This window comes from Nothobranchius furzeri, chromosome 7 (genome assembly GCF_043380555.1).
Source record: "Nothobranchius furzeri strain GRZ-AD chromosome 7, NfurGRZ-RIMD1, whole genome shotgun sequence".
Lineage (NCBI taxonomy): Eukaryota > Metazoa > Chordata > Actinopteri > Cyprinodontiformes > Nothobranchiidae > Nothobranchius > Nothobranchius furzeri.
In genome coordinates, this window is record NC_091747.1 from 71,021,530 (window position 1) to 71,045,748 (window position 24,219).

The following is a 24,219-nucleotide window of genomic DNA, read 5'->3' on the forward strand; positions in this document are numbered from 1 at the left end:
TCAGCGGCTGATGAAAACCCAGCTCAGCTGGTGCAGGGACGAGCAAGGGTGAGCAAACAGGCCATAGTCTGCAGGCATGCTCCTCAGATGCAGCATTAATGAAAACACAACACAAAAAGGCTCCAGTCGTAACATACCTTTATTGTTTTTCTTCAAATTGTTCTTTAAGTGTTGGTACTGCTGTGACAAGTAAATGTCCCCACTGTGGGATCAATTAATTCTATTCTATTCTATCACCACCAGCATGTGAATGATATTTCTGTAAAGCACTTTGGAGTCCCTGAATTTGAAAGTACTACACATATGTAAGTTAGTATTATAAGTCATTATCACTCATGCTGCATGGTTTCTAGTAAAATCAGCATCATGGTGGGGCGACGGTGGCACAGGAGTTAAGCGCTCGCCCCGCAATCAGAAGGTTGCAGGTTTGAGCCTCGCATAGTCTGTCGCTGTCATTGTGTCCTTGGGCAAGACACTTAACCCACGTTGCCTGCTGGTGGTGGTCGGAGGAAGCAGTGCTCGGCAGCCTCGCCTCTGTCAGTGCGCCCCAGGGCAGCTGTGGCTACATGGTAGCTCATCCCCACCAGTGTGTGAACATGTGTGTGAATGGGTGAATGACTGTTTGTGTTGTAAAGCTCCTTGGGGGGTTCCAGGACTCTAGAAGGCGCTATATCAAATACAGGCCACTTACCATGGAGAGAAGAGAGGTTTCCATGGTGATAGCATGTACAGAGGCTAAGATCTGTCTTATGCTGTTATGACTTCTATCTGTCATGAACTGAACTTGCAAGATGACTAAAAGTTGTCATGTCCCTGGGAAGGTGTTTAACCCACGACATGAAGAACCATCACAGGATAAAGGCAGAAAGTTCAAACAATGATTTATTAAACCTAACTAAAAGTGTCCTGGAGATATCCAAGTGCGAAGTAGTCGGCAAGAGTCCAAAAGCCAGCAGGGAGGGCAGACGGTGTGACGGGGTGCGTCCAGGAGAGGGAGCCAGATGATGGCGGCAGAGGGCAAGTGGAGAAGGAGGAGAGGTGAACCTTGAGTGTGTAATCCAGGCAGGTTATGGTGACTTCCAGGTAGGTACATCCATCAGTGGTTCAGCGATTCCAAGTATCCTGAAGATGAAACAAACTTGAGTCCAAACACCAAAATCCAAGCACAAAAAAAAAAAAACCCAGATAAATCCAAAACTGCGACAACACGAATGTCTGAGCATAGACCAAGCAAAACCTAGAACTGAGTGGCAAGATTCTACCGTGAGTAGTTAATCATCCAGCGATGTGAAGTGGTTCCCTCTCCTCTTAAATAGAGCTCTGCTGCGGTTGATTAGAGGATCTGCAGCTGCCGCTGATCAGTAATGCCCCGCAGCTGGTGAGTGCCCTCTCCTGGAATGACAGTCTTACAAAGATGTTGTGGAGAAGAGGGAGTACTCACCCCGTCACACAACAAAAGTCTTTATTAGCCTGAAGCTATGAGGAGGTGTTTACCAGAGTGACATTCAGGTAGGTGCAGAGTTGAAGGCAGGCGTGGGTAAAACCAGATCGAGGCGAAGCAGGTACAGGGAGCAGGCTGGAGACGTGGTCGTAGACAGGCTCGGGTCGTGGTGGCAGGCAGAGTTCTTGGTGATGGTCAAGGCGTGGAAACGAGGTTGAAGGACTGTGATCAGGTAGGAAGGAAGGCTGGAAGATTTACTGGCAAAAGCGTTCAATAATCTGGCAGAGTGCTGGTGGTTGACTGAGGAATGTGTAGCTGGTGAGGCAGGTGTGTGGCATGAGCTTGATGGGGAGTTGACTGTGGTTGCTGGGGAAACAGGGCCTGTCTGGAGCTTGATGAGGGGACCAGGTGTGCTGCATGAAGGCTGATGAGGTGAATGATGGTGCGTGGAGGTCAGGGCATGGCAGGATCATGACATTGTCAGATTAGAAAATAACTACACAGAAACGACAAAATATAATTAATGAGGAACTGTGATGTTTTATTTATTCTTTAGCCTTTAAATACATAAACTACACAACTATCGAGCAGGAATCTTACACTGGAGACAAAATGAGTCTGTCAAGCCAGGGTAAGGACGGCGTAAGAATTAATCATTACCAGGATGTTTCTGAAGGTTTTCAGTGAAACAACCCAAATATGAACGGCGGGATCTGTAAGTTACTGTTTCTTCTGTCAACACTGAGACTCATTTTAAGTGTCTACAGCTGCAACACTGGAGCTTTAGGGGTTTAGTGTATTTGTGTAACTAGTTCCAGGATTATCAAAAGCTTTCAGTGCTTCATAAATCTCACTCACCCTCCACCACATTAAGTACACAGTAACATAAAATACCAATCAGCCAATCAGAAGGCAGCAACCCAGTGCATTTAGACTTGTAGACAATCTGCTGAAGTTGAAACAGCATCTGAATGTGGAGAGAGGAATCCTGGTTCCAGGATGAAGAGCCCAAGGCCTAGTCCACACGTAGCCGGGTTTTTTTTAAAAACGAATATCCGCCCCTCCAAAAACTTGCATCCACACCACCTTGTTTAAAAAAATAAACTCGGTCCACACGTACCCGGATAAATACATTGTTAAGGACATGCCAGACCTGTAGGTGGCAGTACTTCCCCGTTCTTAACCTCGTCCTTCGTCTGTGGTCTTCCGCAAGGAGCAGTAATTCCGCTTGCAAAAACAAACAAGCAGAAAGCGCTTGGACAATTGATGGTTCGGGTAGTGACAGAGCGCAGCTCTGAGGGCATCCATGCTGTCGGCTAGTGTAAACACAGGTCGCACACGTGATGTCAGCATTTTTTTGTCGCGGAAAGTGACGTTGCGGACCTTAAAACTCCGGTTTTGTCTGTCCACACGCAGACACCCAAAACGGAGAAAACGCAGATCTTCACTTTGGCCGGAGTTTTTTAAAAAGATCCGTTTTCGTGTGAAAAAACTTCGTTTTCGTGTGGATGACAGGCCAAAACGTAGAAAAATATCTACGTTTTGGCAGATCCCCGGCTACGTGTGGACAGGGCCCAAATGTTGTCTGTCTGGCCAGTTGTCCCCATGCACAAGCGTGGGTCTGGTTCACAGTTCTTACCGTCACTATGAGAGTTTTTGAACCTCGTTTAGTCAGGTCCCTCAATCACACACAGTTTGTTGTGGGGGTCCCTACCATGGGGACTGCCACAGAAAAAAATAGTCAGGATCTGCTCCTTCTCCCTCTGTTGTCTCGTCTCCCCTCCTTAAATGTTTATTGGACTCATCCGCCCCTTGTCATCCACCCCACCTGATTACCCTCGTGTATTTAAACCCTGTGTTTGTGCCAGTGCTTGCCTTGTCTTACCTGCCATTATCCATTCACACCGGTGAGTGTCCACCGCTGTTGGTGGAGAATGATTTGGGTCAGTGGCACACCATGTTACTGCAGCATGCTGCTGTAGGAGTTTATAGAAGGAGAGGCATGCTAGTGATCTTTAGACTGATAAAACTGTGATGTAAACAATCCCAGGTTTAAAGGCAGTTCATGGAAATTATCACCAGTTTTCATCTCATGCCATACTTAGGAGCTCTGTAAGAAAACGCTGTAACTTCATGTCTGGAGAACTCTGTTACCTCTGGATGATGTAGATGAAGGTCACATAGTTTCTGGCTACAACACCAGTCTAAGAGTTGAAGCCTCCTCCTTTTCATTCTGTGCTTTCATTTGGGGTGGGAGATAAACTCGATTTTTTAGATTCAGTTTTATTGATATAGCACCAAATTACGACAAGAGTCGTCTCAAGGCACTTCACACAGTAAACATTCTAATACAGGTCACGTTTCGGGGATGTTTAGGACCCAAATATGCAGATACCCAGGAGGACATGAGGCAGGAGTAGACATAAGGAAAAAATCCTTTTAATAGAGGATGAACAAAAATAAATCCAAGGCAACGAGCCTAAAGTCCAAACTGTCCAAAGTCCTGGAGCACAGGACACCCAAAGCTCTCAAAGAGCACGAAGACCAAAGACTTTGAAACAGAAGCTCACCTAGAGCACAAAGTCTGTGCTGCAGGTGTGTGGGGTGTGGGAGGAGGACCAGGTGAAGGCAATGACTAATCAGGGGAGAAACTAACTTGACCTAAGAATAAAACCTAATACAAAAGAGCAGGAAACATAACTACAATTCAAAGGGAGGGGGGAGAAAAATAATAAACACTGATGGGAAAAAACATACTAAATCATGAAAGGCTGTAACTAAAGGAAATGACTTGAGAAACCTAGAGGGCTGGAGATCTAGGGGCAAATGGGGAAAACCAGAAGACACATGAGGAAGACGCAGACATGACACATGAGGGCGCTAGGACACAAAAGGAGCACCTAGAGAACGAATGGAGGACACAAGGAGACACATGAGGGGAGATGCAGACACAGACCATGACAAATACAGGTCGGTTCATTAAGCCAATCAGAAAAGTTTCTCTTTTAACAGGAAGAAACCTCCAGAGGATCCTGGCTCAGTATAAGCAGCCGTCCTCCATGACTCACTGGGGATCGAGAAGACAGAGCAGACACACACACACACACACACACACACACACACACACACACACACACACACACACACACACACACACACACACACACACACACACACACACACACACACACACACACACACCAAGTAGTGTTTCTATGGTTACATTGTGATTTCTTAGTAAATATTCTATTTGGTGAGAGATAAACTTTATTGTATTTATCCTAGTGGATCTATAATTAAACGGGTAAACTAGTAGTAGCACATTCAATGTCAATGAAAGTAAAGTATTATCAGGAGAGGGAGAATGATTAAATGGTTAGCAACAGTGCTCAAGCCGATGGCCCCCTCCATGAGGCCACCACAGCTCAGCAGATCGTCATTGTAGCTTCTTCTGGGGAGAAAAACGCTTGGAGAAAAAATAAAGTTAACAGCTGAAATAGCAGGAAATAATACAGTTAAAGAGCAGATTGTAGAAGAAAGTAGTCGAGTGTGGAAAGTGGTCAGTGTGTCCTCCAGCAGTCTAAGCCTATAGCAGCATAACTACAGAGATAACTCTGGATAACCTAGCCTTTTAGATGGAGGCGTGTTGGAGGCAGGGCAAGGGAGAGCCGTCTTTACCGACTGTACACTCCACCTCCCTCTACTCCCCCACTGGTCCAGATTTAGGCTAACATCAGATTTTAACCATAGGCCCTATCAAATAAAAATGTTTTAAGCCTAGTCTTAAAAGTAGACAAGGTGTCTGCCTCACGGACTAAAGCTGGGAGCTGGTTTGGATGCATTGAGATGTGAACAAGAAGGATTATCAATCAATTTTAAAAAGTAAAAAAATCGTTTTTATTCATGATGAGGCGCTAAAAGCGGAACTCAGCTAAAAGGAAGTCTGGTGCTTGGACGGAAAGGTAACAGTATGCACAGGACAACATGGCTGACTGAGGAAAACGGCCAGCACCGCCAACGTTAAAAGCAAGCGTATGTAATAACTTCGGTTTTTATGAGTGTGAGGGGAAAAGGGGCCTGGACAAAAGTCATACTGTGTTTAAGCTGTCGTCGTCGTCTTTTTCTTCCGCTTATCTGGGTCCGGGTCGCGGGGGCAGCATCCCAACTACCCAGCAAGAGCTGAAGGTCAGAGCTGGATGAAGCTAGGAGGACTACGTCATCCACAAAAAGCAGAGACGAGATTCTCCTGCCACCAAACTCCACTCACTCCACACCACGGCTGCGCCTAGAAATTCTGTCCATAAAGGTAATGAACAGAACCGGTGACAAAGGGCAGCCCTGGCGGAGTCCAACCCTCACCAGGAACAGGTCCGACTTACTACCAGCTATGCGGACCAAACTCACGCTCCTCTGGTAAAGGGACTGAATGGCCCTTAACAGAAAGCCACCCACCCCATACTCCTGGAGCGTCCCCCACAGGGTGCCCCTGGGGACACGGTCATAAGCCTTCTCCAAATCCACAAAACACATGTGGATTGGTTGGGCAAACTCCCATGCCCCCTCCATCACCCTTGCAAGGGTATAGAGCTGGTCCACAGTTCCACGGCCAGGACGAAAACCACATTGCTCCTCCTCAATCTGAGATTCAACTATCGATCGGACCCTCCTCTCCAGTACCTTGGAGTAGACCTTTCCAGGTGTTTAGGCTGTGTAAAACAAAACTGAAATATTTTGGAAACACGACAAACATGAGAAACCACGTTGATCGTCTTCACCCGCAGGAGGAGAAAAAGACGCAGGTAGCTGCGGCTGCCGCCACCAACCAGAAAACTATTGAGCAGGAGTTGTTAAAATTTCCACCAAACTCGGAAAAGGCGAACAGAATTACAAAGCTTGTAGCAATTTTTATGGCGAAAGATTTGCATCCATACGCTATTTTTTTCCTGTTTCATGCATTTATACGTTTAACTGAAGTTCTTGTCAAAAGTATTTATACTCAAAATGTTGTTGTCTAATCGTATTTATTTTTGAAAAAGAACAGTTATTCATGTTCAAATGAATTGGACATCCGGCGTTATTTGGTTTGAAGCTGTTAATGACAACATTTCTTTCCTATTGAACATTGCACTGATACTTATGTTAATAAAAGATATTGGAAGTAAATGGATGTTTCATCAGTAATCACCTGGCAGCCAGGTAGGGAGGAGAAAGATGCATCAAGAATCAAAACTCCCTGAATCGCAATCGAATCGAGTCGTGATGTTCCTGAAAGATTCCCACCCCGACCTTTCACGTGTGCAAACGCGCTTTTGTTTCTACGGCTGGCAGTGGAACATATGAACTAATGTTTCTGAGCATAAACTTTCCAAGACCACCCTCTATAACTGTCCATTTCATGCAGACCAGTTATTTCACAACTGTGAAAATGATTTACGCACAAGGAAACATGACCCCTCTGCTGACCTTCCAGATCACACACGATTGGCTTCCTATTGCTTACGCAACCCAGAGCTTTTTGGTCTCCCTGGTCGCCAGCTTGCTGACATAACCTTGAAAACGGGCCAAAGAGCAGATCAATTGTTCCTCTAACAGCGGATTACCAGTGTTCATTTGGTTTTTAAACCTTCCCCTGCCTGTCTGGTTTTCCACCCATAGATGGTCTGGAGGTGCCTCGGGCCAATCACTGTGCAAGGACCTGGTCAATAGGCTTTTATTACACAGAACTGTCTCGTCGGCTGCGTGCATTAGACAGCTCTGGCGTCTCTCACACATTGACCGTGAAGACTCACGCAACAGACACTTGTCACACGTTCTTGCACCGTGCAGCCAGGCTCACACACGGCAGAGAAAAACAAGATTCATGATGACCCTGTGGTTATGGGGTGTATTTGTATAGCGCCTGTGGGTTCCACAACTCCCCAAAGTGCTTCAAAACACAGACTAGCAATCGCAGCCGACTTTGGTGGCCTGTCCCTGGGCACAAAGTCTGAGGAGTGTGGGCCTGGTTCTCCGAAAAATACCAGTCTGCTGGAGCTCACTCCCATGGCTCCAGACGGCACGGCACACCCCCCGATAGCCGACCAAAGTGCTCTACTCGGGCCAGACTCGGACCCACGACCTGGGGTGAGAACCACAACTACTGGTCATCCTTTTGACCTCCAGGGGTCCGGCAGAGCCTCCCCAGTCCGACGCAAGTGCCCCACTTGGGCCATACTCAGACCCACGGCCCGGGGCTTAGAACCACAACTACTGGTCATCCTTTAGACCTCCAGGGGGGACGGCACACCTCCCGGTCACTTTATAGCGTAACGACTGCAAATGAATGTCAGTCATCCACCCATTCACCCAACGCATTGACTGTTTTAAAGTCAATCCGTTTGACAATTATTTCAAACACTTGGTCTTCACCTTTAACTCATTCACTGCCAGCTGTTTCCTGATCAGAAAGCCCCTCACTGCCAGCATTCTTGAGCATTTTTACTGTTTTTTGAAGAGAAAAATAAAATTGTGCTCTATGATGATGTCAATGTCAAAACTACCAAAAGAAAGCGTAGTCTCACTTCTTACATCAGGAAGAATCGGCGCATTTCTAGTGTTATCCTTTCTTTCACAAGCCGTTGTTGAAGTGTGAGCGGCAGAAGCTTTTCCAGTTGGCGCCTCGCTTTTTTCACAGCAGCGGCCCATAACGATCTCCTAATTCATGGATTTTCTGCTTCCTGATCACATGACGTGTGACGTATGCAGATGAAGATCGGCATGCCCGCCCTCTTGAAAATGCCATTGACTACTTTATTCGTCAATGGCAGCAAGCGGTTGGATTTAAAATGACGACTTTAGTCATCAGTGGTTGTAAATGAGGGATACTTAGCAACTTTTTCTTATTTTTAAACCATTTTCTTGAGCCAGTACGTGCTAAAATGGCCCTTTACAGGGTTAATGAAAGCGTGAGAGGGCGATGACATTTCAGACATTTCGCACAGCAAGGAGAGAGATTTTGCTTTCAGTTTTACAAACAAACACTTGGGGATGCTAAAAGCAAGCCAAAACTGCCTAATCTCCCTTTAAGGCTTGCAGCAGAGAAGCTGTAGAGTTTATTTCATTTATTTATCTACCAATAAAAACTTACTTTTAAAAGGTAGAAGGCCCTCCTCACAAATCTATTTTAATTTTAAACATAAAACAGGTTTCAAACAAAAAATAATTTATTTCTAAAGTTTCAAAAAACAAAACCTGTGTGTGTGTGTGTGTGTGTGTGTGTGTGTGTGTGTGTGTGTGTGTGTGTGTGTGTGTGTGTGTGTGTGTGTGTGTGTGTGTGTGTTATTGTCGAATTGAGACAGGGGGCATTGCATCATCAACCACAATGCATACCGGTGTAGCAGTTGGTAAATTTAGTGTAATAACTTTTTCAACTAACTTTGATGAGACTGAGGACGGAGATGAACTGCAGCGATCAATCAAGCGGACTAGCAGGCCTGAGATTTGCAGCAAACGTGTTTTTACCAGGTAAGATTAAGGTTAATTTATTTCACGAGAAAGACAGGAACAGGGATAACCGTCGTCGTCGTCTTCCTCTGCTTATCCGGGTCCGGGTCGCGGGGGCAGCATCCCAACTAGGGAGCTCCAGGCCGTCCTCTCCCCGGCCACCTCCACCAGCTCCTCCGGCAGGACCCCAAGGCGTTCCCGGACCAGATTGAAGATGTAACCTCTCCAACGTGTCCTGGGTCGACCCGGGGGCCTCCTGCTGGCAGGACATGTCCGAAACTCCTCCCCAGGGAGGCGTCCAGGAGGCATCCTGACCAGATGCCCAAACAACCTCAACTGACTCCTTTCGATCCGGAGGAGCAGCAGTTCTACTCCGAGTCCCTCCCGAATGCCCGAGCTCCTCACCCTATCTCTAAGGCTGAGCCCGGCCACCCTACGGAGGAAACTCATTTCGGCCGCTTGTATCCGCGATCTCGTTCTTTCGGTCATTACCCAAAGCTCATGACCATAGGTGAGGATTGGGAAGTAGATCGACCGGTAAATCGAGAGCCTGGCTTTCTGGCTCAGCTCCCTCTTCCCCACGACAGATCGGCTCAGCGTCCGCATCACTGCAGACGCCGAACCAATCCACCTGTCGATCTCCCGATCCCTCCTACCCTCACTTGTGAACAAGACCCCGAGATACTTAAACTCCTCCACTTGAGGTTGGACCTCTCCCCCGACCCGGAGTTGGCAAGCCACCCTTTTCCGGTCGAGAACCATGGTCTCAGATTTGGAGGTGCTGATCCTCATCCCAGCCGCTTCACACTCGGCCGCAAACCTACCCAGCAAGAGCTGAAGGTCAGAGCTGGATGAAGCTAGGAGGACCACATCATCCGCAAAAAGCAGAGACGAGATTCTCCTGCCACCAAACTCCACACACTCCACACCACGGCTGCGCCTAGAAATTCTGTCCATAAAGGTAATGAACAGAACCGGTGACAAAGGGCAGCCCTGGCGGAGTCCAACCCTCACTGGGAACAGGTCCGACTTACTACCGGCTATGCGGACCAAACTCACGCTCCTCTGGTAAAGGGACTGAATGGCCCTTAACAGAAAGCCACCCACCCCATACTCCTGGAGCGTCCCCCACAGGGTGCCCCTGGGGACACGGTCATAAGCCTTCTCCAAATCCACAAAGCACATGTGGATTGGTTGGGCAAACTCCCATGCCCCCTCCATCACCCTTGCAAGGGTATAGAGCTGGTCCACAGTTTCACGGCCAGAACGAAAACCACATTGCTCCTCCTCAATCTGAGATTCAACTATCGGTCGGACCCTCCTCTCCAGTACCTTGGAGTAGACCTTTCCAGGGAGGCTGAGGAGTGTGATCCCCCAATAGTTGGAACACACCCTAAATGTGATGTGTATTTCACCACGGAGGCTGCGCTCCGTCCACTGTAGTGTAAAGCGAGACAATTATTAACAATATAAAGGCTCCGATGTATGATTACGTGTGTTAAAATTACATTATTTATTTATATGAGCGTCGGAGTTCAGGGATCTTCTCATTCCGGTGTGAGAGCAGCAGCTGAACCCGGTAACCACCAGCAACAGAAGCTGGTAGGGATCCGGACTTTTTAAAAATCAGCTTTGGTGTAAAGTGAAACGCTGTTTACAGCATAAAGTTGTAAATCCAGAAGGGTGAATTTAGGCAAAGTCAGCAACATGTTTACATCGGTGAACAGCTGCAGAGAGAACGTAAGCTAACGTAAGCTAGTTAGCATACCGCTCTATGAGCCCCCGCTAGATGCGTTACTTCTTCTGATAACTGAACTGGGCATGAACTAGTTGAAAGAATGCTAGAGGAGTTTGTTTTTGTTTTGATCGCAAAAACAATTTCAGGATCTACTTTTCCCTTTGTTTAGTACTCGTGTCGCTCACTGTTTACATGCTTTTGCCATCCAGCACGGTGGACCCACGTGATTAGGTGACGTCGGTGCAAAGGGTCAATATAAATATAGAATATCAACCTGCTTGGTCTTTGGATGTTTAATCCGAAGATTCTAGGATTATTTGTTTATTCAGGAATTGTAGAACACTTCGTCTTGATTCAAGGAAAGAGTCAGGTTTATAAAAGTAAGAATTTATTTTCCAAACAATTAAAACATGACAAGTTAACTAATATTTACTGTGATGGATGAATCTAGATGGAGGAGATGTGGTGCCTATGTGTGAATATGATGTTATCAGAACTTTCGTATCGAGAAGAGCAGAGTTCTGAGTGTAAAAGGGAAAGAATTTGGTTTGCATCAAGCTATGAGTTAATTATTGTCAAAAGGCATCCAACGCTATCTCACTGTGTGCTACCTCACCCTTCTTGGAGACCCTCTTCGCGGATCCGGAGGTCAGGGAGGTCGGATGACCTCTGGGCACCCAGGTCCAGTAGACTGACCACAGCACTGACTACTCCAGTCCAGAGATGTCGCCAGGCACACAGGTTGGAACTAGTTTGCGTCTGGAGGACTCTTAAGGAGTTGGAACAATATAAGCTTTGTTCTGCAGGAACCGTTTTGCTGTGTCAACTGTAGGCAGCTTTTAGCAGGGTTTGGCAGCGGGTTAGCGTGTTCGGCTAAGGGTTAAAGAGGGGTCGCTCCTGACGGCCGTTCCGAAGCGCTCTCTAGAACTACTGGATGATGAGAAGCTGGAATGCGACTCTGACTCCGACTGCTGAATCACCGGAGTGATTCTGTTTTAACATTCTCATATTATGATTTACTTGGCCAATCGGAACGTGCCATGCTAAGGAATATTACCAAGACAACCTCAGAAAACGCGCCTCCTTGATATACCGGATGCTCTGATCTGGGGTAAAGAAATATCTATGTGTCATGATGATTAACTTAACTTTAATTCATCTCTAATGAACCTTGTGTCTGGTGCAGGTGACGATTGCCTTGTCATATCAAACATTACTGATTCATATACAAATCTTTCAATGTAATAATAACATAACATTCATTTCAAGCACAGATTAATCAAAACATTATTATTATTATTATTCATATAATATTTGTTCAATAAACCATATTATTATTTAATGATTAATTAACTCATAAGTATTTAATGTTCACATTATATTTAAGAGTTCATTCTTTGATTAAGCAACTCATCCGAGCTGAGAGTGTTCACTTTATTCATAGGCATGAAGAGTCCTGTAGAACGATAAGGGAAGCTTGAGGCCTTGAGGAGGGATCCTGATGTTGACAATACGTTATCATGTGTTCAGAGCTGCAGAGAGGCTCTGAACCCCAGCTGATGGGATGAAGGCAGGCAGATTAAAAGGAACACATGAAGACTCCTGTCTCCATGTCAGCCAGATATTGAACTTAAAAAAAATCCTTTATTAACAACTTTCAAACAAACAATTAAACAATTATTTGAAATAAATTAAGATCAATTACTGCTTTGCCTAATTATTCAGAGCATTAAGTAATCATCCTAAAATTAACTACTTTCATTTGAAAATATGTATTTTCAGAAAATGTACTTGAGCCTTTTTCTTCTGCAGCAGTGGATTATGGGTAATACCCTTCGCCCAAGTCTGCACCGGTGTGGACTTGGGTGAAATGTGGAACAAGGGTGCAAAAGGGGCGTGGTCAACAGCTGCATTTGAGAATCGAGACTAGGGTTGTCACGGTATGAAAATTTAACCTCACGGTTATTGTGACCAAAATTATCACGGTTTTCGGTATTATCGCGGTATTTTTTAAACGGTGTTGCATATGTTCAGAAAGCATTGATAGTCCTGTTCTACACAAACTGAAATAGTTTTGAAAAGGTTTAACAATGTTTATTAAACCTAAAATAACACAAAGCCTTAGCAAAAGTGCAACTTTTCACAAGTAAAGGAACAAATAGCTTATTTTTCTGGAACATGTTACAGTAGTCAGTGCAGGTTTAAATTATACAAATCCAAACATTCAAAACATAAACAATATGTAAACAAATCAAAGAAACACCACTTGTTTTCTCATATACTTGTTTTCTTCATTATCAAAATGAAAATCTAAAACTCCAGTCCACACTTGACTTGAGCGCTGTACAAGTCAACCTTAAAAAATATGTATTTAAAACAAATAGCCACTTTAAACAAATGACTAAAATAACTACTACACTATGTAATCAAATCCAAATGTTCAAGTATAAATGGCATTGAATAAGTAAACAAATCCATGACAAGGAACTAATTGTATATTTCTCTTCATCATCAACAAATAAGATGCTTCATCCAGCAACAGGGTGTCCGTGACACGGTTTAAATGCTGGCAGAGGGCGCTGCGGCTGCAGTATGTAGTGACTCGTTGCATTCTCCCTCAACCAAAAGTCCTCACGTCATGCATTTCAGCTAAAATGCTGATGTTATCTTACCTTGCACTGGCTGTGGAGACGTGGGTGATGGTCACTCAGATGTGCCATGAGATTTGAAGTGTTGCTGCCTTCTGCAGACACTTGTTTCCTGCACGTTCTGCAAACGGGATAGCCGTCTTCTATTAACTGTCCCTCAGCATTTTTCAGAAATCCCAAATATGCCCATACTTCCGATTTAGTCTTCTTTGAGGGCTGATGGATGTCCTGGGCGCTGCCGTCGCCTCCTTCGGCCATTATTTCAGCTTCAAAGTTTTGGTGCCGTTGCAAACTAAACAGTGCGTGTGCGCGCAGCGGGAACTTCAGCTGAAGCGACGGTGGCTGGTAAGGGTCATCGCGCCGAAACCGCGGCCACGGTAAACCCACCGAGATAATATAGTTTTTTAAAAACTGGACGGTTATTTTTATTGTCAACTTTTTTACCGGGGTTTACCGCTATACCGGTTACCGTGACAACCCTAATCGAGACACCCTAGACACTCGCACCCCTGGCCGGGATCGCGCAATTGCTGGGCACGTGTGGACATGCGAGTATTGGGATTGGGCCTGACACTAGTCAGTGACTCGATGCAATCTGCTGGGTTCCTTACATAGGAAACCTTTTACTGACTGGCTCTATGGACTGAACTTTATTGGAATGTTTATTGTGCGAAGTGCCTTGAGACGACTCTTGTGGTGATTTGGCGCTACATAAATAAACTGAATTGAAACGTGTGGCATACCAGTCTGGAGGGAGGAAGAAGGTCTCATCAGGGAGTGTGGGACGGCAGCAGCTTTTCACTGTGTCACTGTTAACGGGGTTCTGCCTTCTAATCCCCAAATTCCACTACCTCCGCTCCGCTCCGGCACGAACGCCGGAGCAAAATCGGTCCCGTTCTAGTCAATCAGAGCAATTCCACTACTGCGGCCGTGCTCCGGCAGTGCGGCGCCGTGTGCTGCCCTCTGTTCCGGTGTCCGGCAAAAATAGAATCGATCCTATTTTTGCCGGACGCCGGCGCACCTCCGCAATAAATGGACAGAAATCACAAACGCCCAACAGGAAAAGGAGCGAGCACAACTTCCGTTTTTCACAATACATCGATAAACAAAAGGCGTTTTTTGTTTCATACGCACAGGTTTAACAACTTTTAACAACTATCAATGGCGGCTGAAGTTTAATTGCACAAAAATAAGCCATAAATACAGTTTCCACTATCAAAGTAGTCACACTTTGTTGATCCAAACACTGCTGATCTCTCAACACAAATGATGGGCAGATTAAACAGTTCATGTCGATGCTTCTCCCACACAACGGGTGTTTGGATCTGACTTCCACGTTTATTGCTCGGACTGTATCGCAAGATCTCGAAAATCCCGCGCATGCTTGTTTGCCCACCTCAGGTCTCCGCACCGGAGCGGAGCCGTTGTAGAGCGGGTACCAGTAAAAATTGAGTTCGGAAGCGAGCGGCTGCGGAGGGCGGGGGCGGAGCGGAGGTAGTGGAATTTGGGGGTAAGTTTGTCAACCCCCTGGTGGCCCCCTGGTGGCCTGGGGGCCGCAAAAATCACTTGCCCCATCAGCCGGCTGGCATGCTGCATCTCCTGGCATGAGTCATCAAATGAAGATCAGTCTCCAGTCCCTCTATGGGACAAGGAGTTTTTGGATGAGATGCAGACTCCCCACATTACATCTGATCTGATCATCAGTGTGTGAATGAATTTCATGTGTCAATGCAAACATGTTCTTGTCAGAGAGGGCATTTTACTTTGTAGTGTCTTGTTTTCCTTATTTAAGCCGCTGCTGTTGTGTCCACTGCACCTTTATGAAGCTCTCAGAATGAGTTGTCATTTATTATTCTGGTAATTTAAAGAAATGTCCTCGGCGTCTCGTCCTTCCACAGAAAATGTATGACAGGAAGTCAGTCCTGATGACGGATGGTAGAGCGACCTGAGCTCCTCCTGGGCGCCGTCCAGCACCAGTACGTTAATGGTTGGAACCGCCCGCCCCGACCTTCATTACTGCCCACGCAGACACAGCCTGGTGATCACCGGTGCCATGGGAGCGGTGCGGGTCAACAGGTACGGATGTGGGGGTCAGGTGTCTGTTAGTAAACACAGATCAGCCAGCATTCACAAAGCCCGACTCAATAGTTTAGCACATACCAAAAATTTTATACAAATTAAACTCAAGCTTAGACTCCAATGACTGATGTTGGGGCTGTGGCGAATAAACCACGTCTGACACATCCACCTTAAAAAGTGGAGCTTACATTTTTGTCTGTTCAAGTCATTAATCACTGGATTTGTTTTTATCAGAAAGTCTTCATTACACAAACATCTACAGCAGGGTTCACCAACCTGAGAGCTACTGAGCCATACGAAGATGCAAAACTGACCTTTGAACTGGAATAGATCAGAGTTAAACTCGACTTCATGTATAATAAACATAACTGATTGTTTTTAAAAGAATGTTGTAGTTTTTAATCTATATTCAGTCATTAGTGATTAAAAGAGGGCTGCAGATGTTTTGTTTATTGTAGACTTGGTGCTATTTAGATAAAACACCATCTTATATAGTTCCTGGGGGCACCAGGTTGGTGGCCCCGATCTTCAGCCTGGAGCCTCTTTCACTCGGAGCGCAGAACAGATGTGGTCCGGTTTCCGTACGGCTTCCTCACAGATCAAAAGTCATTAAGTCTAGTCAGAGCATTCTCACCAACTACGGTGTGGATCATGGATGTGGAACTCTGGAAAATTTCTGGACGGTGTCTATTTTCTCCTTACTCTGCTTGCGGATCATCTTGAAGTTAAAGAAATGACATGAGCCAGACAGGAAATGAGACGTGAACGCGAGGTACATCCGGCTTATTTCAAAACAAAACTCGAGCCACATATTTTTGCCATCTTTTGTTTTATTGTTGATGATATCAGTTCACAGGGTCTGATATTACATGAACCACTTTCAGTGTGAATCACAGTCGGTCTGGATGCCGTCCGGAAGCCGGACCACCTCCAGAAACTGGACCACCTCCAGGGACTGGACCACCTCCAGAAGCCGGACCACGTCCCGAAACCGGACCACCTCCAGAGACTGGACCACCTCCAGAAGTCGGACCACGGCCGGAAACTGGACCACCTCCAGAAACCGGACCATCTCCAGAGACTGGACCACCTCCAGAAGCCGGACCACGTCCGGAAACCGGACCACCTCCAGAGACTGGACCACCTCCAGAAACCGGACCACCTCCAGAAGTCGGACCACGGCCGGAAACTGGACCACCTCCAGAGACTGGACCACCTCCGGAAACCGGACCACCTCCAGAGACTGGACCACCTCCAGAAACTGGACCACCTCCAGAGACTGGACCACCTCCAGAGACTGGACCACCTCCAGAAACTGGACCACCTCCAGAGACTGGACCGCCTCCAGAAACCGGACTACCTCCAGAAGCCGGACCACCTCCAGAGACTGGACCGCCTCCAGAAACCGGACCACCTTCGGAAGCCGGACGGCATTCTGTGTCAAACAGGCTTGACATACCATTCCCATTCCAGGCGGCCAAATATCTATTCAGTCAAATTTTAACAATGTTGAAATAAAGTTTCATTAGGTGGCATTGTAGCTAAAGTCCTTTATTCATTCACTCATTTATGATGAGTGCTAACAGATATGATTATTGCTAAGATGAGATCAAAACCTTAATAATGTCGTCGTTTCTCAATATGAGACTTTCATTTTATCAGCTGAATTTTTTATTAAACGGATGGATTCAGTCGACTTTAGGTTAATTTAAGTAGATCTGCAGAAACTGGATTACTCCTGATAGCTTCACACCTTTCTTTGTGCCACATCAGTAAGTGAAATACATTTTTTAGTGACTGATGTTTTTTTTTTACACTTTTCCGTCTTTTAACCATGCACTGAAGTAAAGATTGGTCCAAGCTTCTCACATGTCCTTTTCTGACCCTCTTGTAATAACAACCAGATTTCCTAAGACACCGATGGTTAAAATTGATTAACTACCAAGATGGCGCCAGTGTTACTGGCTTGCCGTCTGTCAGCTTCTGTATTTTTTTGTGTTTTTGCAAATTTTAGCTTGTGTTTTGCATGATGCCCAACCCAGAATTGTGTATGATCGCCAGACCTTATTCAAAATCTGTTCTTCTGCTGGATTTTTACCGTCTACGGCTGAAGAGTTCAGGAATAATTCTCCCCCTTACCTGGATGGACTGACGGCATGTTGGGAAGCTAAGTGGTTACCGCCGTGCTGGAGGAGGAAACGTAGGAAACGGGGTTCTCGTGGGGGACGACTTGTCAGGTGGAAAGCCTTGAAGAATGTCTTTACTGGTGGTTCTCGTACGATCCTGTGGGCAGCTACAAAATTTGTGGTGCCATGGCGAGTACTGGATCTGGTTGGCTCGTGGCTCATCCCTGTTGCCGGCTGTCCAGGTGAATGCTGTGGTCGTCCCCCTTCTTCCCAGCAGTTTGATCAAAGAGGAATCAACTTGCTGAATCTTCAACCAGTGAATAGAGCTCCAACTATCATTGGAGCTAATGCGTCATCTTGTATGAGGTGGGGCCTGGTCAATGCTAGGTCAGTGGCTAGCAAGACGTTCATTTTAAATGATTTTTTTGTTACACATGGTCTGGATATTCTTTGTGTAACGGTGCCATGGATTACTCCTGGTGAGTCCTTTGCCCTCAATGAACTAGTTCCGGCTGACTGTGTTTCTATCAATGTTCCGAGGGCTAAAAGGCATGGAGGGGGCCTAGTAGTTGTATACAAAGCTAATGTCAAGATTAAAAGACTTATCCCATGGTCCTCTAACAGCAGTTTTGAACTGTGTTTGTTTGAACTTGGTCACCATCAACAGCCACTCCTCTGCGAGGTGGTCTACCAACCCCCAAAATACAGTAAGGATTTCTTATCTGAGTTCAGTGAATTTTTGGCTAATTGTGCATCTCATTATGATCAAATTCTGCTAATGGGAGATTTTAATATTCATGTTTGTTGTCCTGGAAAACCGCTGGTCACAGATTTTATTAATCTCATGAACTCTTTTAACTTTATTCAAAATGTTAAGGGGGCCACTCAGGTATGTGGTCACACATTGGACTTTGTTTTGTCATTTGGATGTACCGTGTCTAACCTTTGTGTTCATGATGCAGTCTTTTCTGACCCTAAGCCGGCATTATTTGATACTAACATGGGTGAGAGTATGCTGAAATCTGTTCCTCCAGTTACACTTTCTCGCTCTGTGAATTCAGCTACTTCAGGACAATTTTTATTTTTATTCAGTGAAGCTGTGCTTCATTTATCTGATGAGAGAAGTCTGGATGGCCTGCTAAGCTGTTTTAACTATATTAGTAAGGGCATTCTGGACACTATTGCACCTCTTCGAATAAAGAAGGGAAATCGTGCTGCTAAGTCATGGTCAACTGAGCTCACGCAGGCTGCAAGACGGGAATGCAGGAGATGTAAGAGAAAATGGAAAAGGGACAAACGTTTAAGGAAGTCTTTCATGGAATAGCACCATTAATATTGAAAGTTATTGGTCTCTGGCTATGTCCCAATTGATTTTAAAAAGACGGTTATTAACCCGCTGTTAAAGAGATCGGGGTTAGATGTTATGCAGCCTTGCAATCACCAGCCGATTGCGAAGCTCCCTTTTCCGAGTAAAATTCTGGAAAAATGTGTCTATACTCAGTTAATGGATTTCCTAGAAGAGTCTAACATTAAGGAAATGTAACCGGATTACAGGATACAATAAGATAATTAAAAGAAAAAATAAACAAATGGGCCAATAATTAGGTTCGGGGAGAATTGGAGGTTGTTTAAGAATGACTGGAGTCACGGGTATAGCATGAAACGGTTTATATACTAAATTTTAATAATAATGGGAAATATAACACATAAAGATAACACACAAAAACAGATGAAAACAATCGACAATAGTAAAATGCTCGGTATGAGATTTGATCATATGAGTCACAAGTCAGCCGGCGTCAAGTCAAATCCCCACGCTTGGGGTGAAAGTCAGAGTCCGGTGGTGCGATTTTTTCCTACCGCACCGTTGAGATTGTTCACAGAAGAGAGCAGTCTGCTCTTCAGTTACTTGAGATGTCCTGGTTCGTTCAGTGGTTAAGGCTCGCCATCTCCCTCGTCAGGAAGAAATCCAGTTCTCGTTCCAAGTGAGTGATCATAGGAGTCGGGATCAAACCCAAGGAAAAAAAAAACCCAGCCTGTAAACAACAGGACTGTTAGCGAGTTGGCATCGACCCTTCTCGTCACATCACAGCATAAAGTCTTACAGACTTAAACAAATGCTTCACTCTATTGGCATAGCCAATCATGTTTGGGTTCACAGTTCAACTAACATAACATCAATTTGATTGTCTATTAAAATAATTCTCAGTAGCTCTGGAAATATAATTACATATGACAACAATTGTTCAGCTCAATAGGCTCAGTTAGATTCTATTACTCTACACTATTCAACAAGAAATACATTCATGACAACAAGGATACATTTAGTTGTGTTTCTATACAGCATTGTGACACCTTGTATATCTGTAACACAATAAATAAATAAATAAATAAATAAATAAATAAAATGTTCTATAACAAAATTCAACAAAATATAAATTCTGGTCCTTTGGTCCACCTTTGTAAAATAATTCCTCCCTAATCAGTTAGCTTTTATTTATTTTTATTTATCTATTTTTTTATTATTAAATGTTTGGTTAAGGGACGCATGGCTAATTCTATGGCGTTAGCTATAACGCCCCTGAGGACCTTGTACATCTAGGCCGTACCACCATTAACTGGCGGTTTGAGCCGTTAACTCCTGGGAATCCCATATGCCCTACCGCCGTTAACTGGCGGTTTGAGCCGTTAACTCCTATATGCCCTACCACCGTTAACTGGTAGTTTGAGATGTTAACTCCTGGGATCTAACGTCTAGCAGCCCACTGCTGTCACCTCGGTTGCTGTAATTAGCTTTTTGAATTTAATAATTTACTGAATTTAATCTCATTCACTCACCAACGCGCTCCAACGGTTCCCTCCTACAGAGGATTGGTTCACTCTGTCGTCTCCACACAAATCTATAAGAATGGAATTAATTTGATAAGCTATTTAAGTTTCCTTTTTTTTTTTTAAGTTGCATCGTTAGCTTTTTCTCTTCTTTTTTCTTTACTCACCGCGTTGGTTCCAAGTTCCTAGCTCTTATTAGAAGGAGTCAAGTCCGCCTCTCCCTCTATCTATGCGGCACCCAAATCAGGGTTCTTCACGGCCTCGACCGTTGTTTTTTTTTCTCTCTCTCTCTCTCTCTAACCGCTCAGTCTTTGCTTTCTGTATCTGCGTGCTGCACAGCCGTTTGTCTCTCCTCTCGCTCAGCTGCGTCGCACGGTTTTATTTCGCGGAGGCGGGACTTATTTCTCTCAGCCAATGAAATTTCAGATTCCCACCTGGACCAATAGTATACAGCTTTCCTCTTCTGTTTCTGTTAGTGATGTTCAAGATTCTTGTTTTAACCGATGTTTAATATTAAACTCGTTATTTTAGTTATTCACCCTTCCAATAATTCATTATGAAATTATCTATTAGTTAATTAGATATCTATTAATTAGTATTGTTAATTTCCTTAATTTATATTTTATATTTTATCTAAATTGAGGATGGATCATATTAGTAAGCCAATTAGTTAATACCTCATTAAGGTTCTAGCTTCTGGGTTACATCCTCCCCCATTAAATATCATGCACGTCCCTGTGCATTGTTTCTACGGGGTACACAACTTCTTGAGTAAGAGAGTCAATAAAAGCTTTATTAAGTCCTTGGAAAAGGGACCTAACTACGGTCACTAGTGGATTGCCCAATTGAGAGTAAGTTAGTCTTTGAGGAGGCTGACTACTTCGTTCAGATCTCCTGACATACATCTCTGGTTGCACAGTATCATGCTCATCCGTTTCGGTTTGATTCTCAACTGAGACAGGACGAAGTGAGCTCTCTGTTTCCGACAGAGCTGATGAGCTATTCTCTAAGACTTTGGTCTTTTCAGATGTATGTGTCTGATCGTGTATGATGGGTTCAAAACTTACATCACGTTGCTGCGACTTTAGGACACCATCCAATTGAGGTAGGTTTGTGTTAGTTTCATCCCCCGTTTCTACGTCAGGTAAGTATACTTCGTTTTTTTTCGTTTTTTCAGGTAAGTATGTTGCTGCTTCTTTCACTCTTTCAGGTAAGAATGTTTCGGTGTTGATGCCTTTGTCAAGTAAGGACAATTCAGCATTTTCATTACCAGCTAAGGTTGGTTCCTTGCGATCCCCTGTGTGTAAGGATAGTGTGTTTTGTTGTTGAATATTATTTACCGGTCCTGAATCTGCTATGAGTTCCCTATTTGGCAAGGTGACCTCTATTTGATAGGATGGTCGGTTTAGCACTTGTGGAAGATCAGAGTAATAAAACTCATCTACCTCTTCGTCAAGTGGCTCATCTGGGTCAGGTTCTAAGGCTGAACTCTGTCTTGTATGAGGTCTGCTAGGTTTCGTAACGCGTTCTGTTTCATTTTCTAATGAAGAGAGAAAACCACAAGGCAGTAAAAGATCTCTGTGGAGTGTTCTGTTGGGTCCTTCTCCGTTCTCTGGTTTTACAGTGTATACTGGCAAGTTTTCCATCTGTTTGAGAACTATATACACTGTTTGCTCCCATTTGTCTGCTAATTTATGCTTTTCTCTTAAGCGAAGATTTCGGACTAAAACACGATCTCCCACACCTAGTGTGGACTCACGAATGTTTCTGTCGAACCGTTCTTTGTTCTTCCTCGCTGTTTTTTGAGAGTTTTTTATGACAATGTCATAACTCTGTTCCAGATGACTCTTCAGTTCTTTAACATACTGAGAATGAGTTATAGAGGGCTTGTTCAAATGCGGTAACCCAAAGGCAATATCTATAGGCAACCGAGGCTGCCTACCGAACATTAGCTCGTAGGGAGAGTATCCCGTCACGTCATTTTTTGTACAATTGTACGAGTGAGTAAGTGGTTTTACAAAATCGCGCCAGTGATGTTTCTCAGTGGCTTGTAAAGTTCCCAACATGCTGAGTAATGTACGATTGTACCGTTCAACGGGGTTGCCACGAGGGTGATAAGGGCTCGTTCTGACTTTACGGATACCAAGTAAAGAACAAAGTTCCTTGATTGTACGTGATTCGAAATCCCGTCCCTGATCACTATGAAGACGCTCAGGAAACCCGTAGTGGACTAAAAAATGTTCCCACAGGTTCTTCGCGACGGTGGTGGCTTTCTGATCTTTGGTTGGGATGGACACTGCATACTTTGTAAAATGGTCTGTAATCACTAAGACATCTTTAGTGTTCTTACTGTCTGGTTCTATGGAGAGAAAATCCATGCAAACTAACTCCATAGGTCTGGTGGTGGTAATACTCACCATTGGAGCAGCTTTGTCAGGGAGGGCCTTCCGACGGATACATCTTTCGCAAGTTTTAACTTTGATTTCGATATCACTAGCCATTCTTGGCCAGTAAAAACGGGACCGAATGAGATCTGTCGTACGTTCAACCCCAAGATGCCCCATATCATCATGTAGGCTTTGCATGACTGTTGAACGTAATGAATCAGGCAAGACTAACTGCAATGATGTCTCTGGTCCTAATTGGCGTCTCCGGTACAGTAAATCATTTTGAAACTCAAACCGTTTCCACTCTCTCAAAAGGTTAAGAACCACCGGGGGTTCTGCAATAGTATCAGTTGGCGGTTTATTGTCAGTCATAAGCAGCTGAATGACTCGGCCAATGGTTGGATCTTTCCTCTGCAAGGAGACAATGTCAGCATGGTTATACTTGGGCACAGCAAAGAAACTGTCACTATTGTCTTCCAACTGGAATAGGTCTGGAATGGCCGCTGCAGACATGGCAAGTGACTGAACTAAACCACAAGGAGAATCAGCCTCATCCAAGACCATGTGCTTTTGGCATGTTGCCTTCACTGCTTCGGCTTGAAGTTGAAGCTCGACTTCTTTGACAGAGGATAAAAGATGAGATCGGAACTCATCTAGTCGTTGGCATTCCTCAGTGAATTTTGAGTTGTCTTCAGGTTTATCATGCAGCCTCCTAGACAGGCCATCCGCGTCAACGTTCTGTGTACCTGCACGGTATCTGATGTCAAAATTATAGGTGGACAACGCAGCTAGCCAACGATAGCTCGTTGCATCGAGTTTTGCCGTTGTTAAGAGGTAAGTTAACGGATTATTATCAGTAATGACAGTGAATGTGTTCCCATACAAATAGTCATGAAACTTATCTGTTATGGCCCACTTTAAGGCTAGAAACTCCAACTTGTGCGCAGGGTACCTAGTTTCACTAGAGCTTAAACCGCGACTTGCATAAGCGATTACCTGTGTGACACCGTTTTGCACTTGGTATAGCGCTGCACCGAGTCCGGTCGTACTAGCATCTGTGTGTACTAGATATGGGAGTTTTGCGTCAGCGTAGCCAAGAACTGGCGAAGTGGTAAGTTTTTCAATAATAGTTTGAAAGGACTTCTCACAGTCTTGGCTCCAACGATTCCCAAAGGGTTCTTTGGGGTTCAAGTACTTTGATCTACATGGTGGTGTTTTAAAGTTTTTCCGTTTGGGTGGATAACCAGCCGTGAGAGATGTTAGTGGCTTGACAATATTTGAGTAATCTTTAACGAAGCGTCGGTAATAACCGGTAAATCCTAAGAAAGATTGGAGTTCCTTCAAAGTCTGAGGCTTCGGCCATGTTTTGAGTGCTTCCACCTTATCTGGATCGGTTTTTATGCCATCTCGAGATACTATATGTCCAAGATAACGCACAGATGTCTGGAAAAAACGACACTTATCTGGTGATAGCTTGAGTCCGTATTCT

At 44.7% G+C, this 24,219-nt stretch overlaps 1 protein-coding gene across 1 annotated transcript in view; it reads left to right on the forward strand.

The window, feature by feature from the left end:
- The window catches only part of LOC107382309 (ATP-sensitive inward rectifier potassium channel 12), a 40,985-nt gene that overhangs the window by 4,117 nt on the left and 12,649 nt on the right, over positions 1–24,219 (forward strand). Inside the window, exon 2 of the mRNA XM_015954416.3 lies at positions 15,208–15,385. Within this exon, the coding sequence (XP_015809902.3) occupies positions 15,294–15,385 (92 nt within the window). The 5' untranslated portion in view covers positions 15,208–15,293. The remainder of the gene's footprint in view (positions 1–15,207; positions 15,386–24,219) is intronic.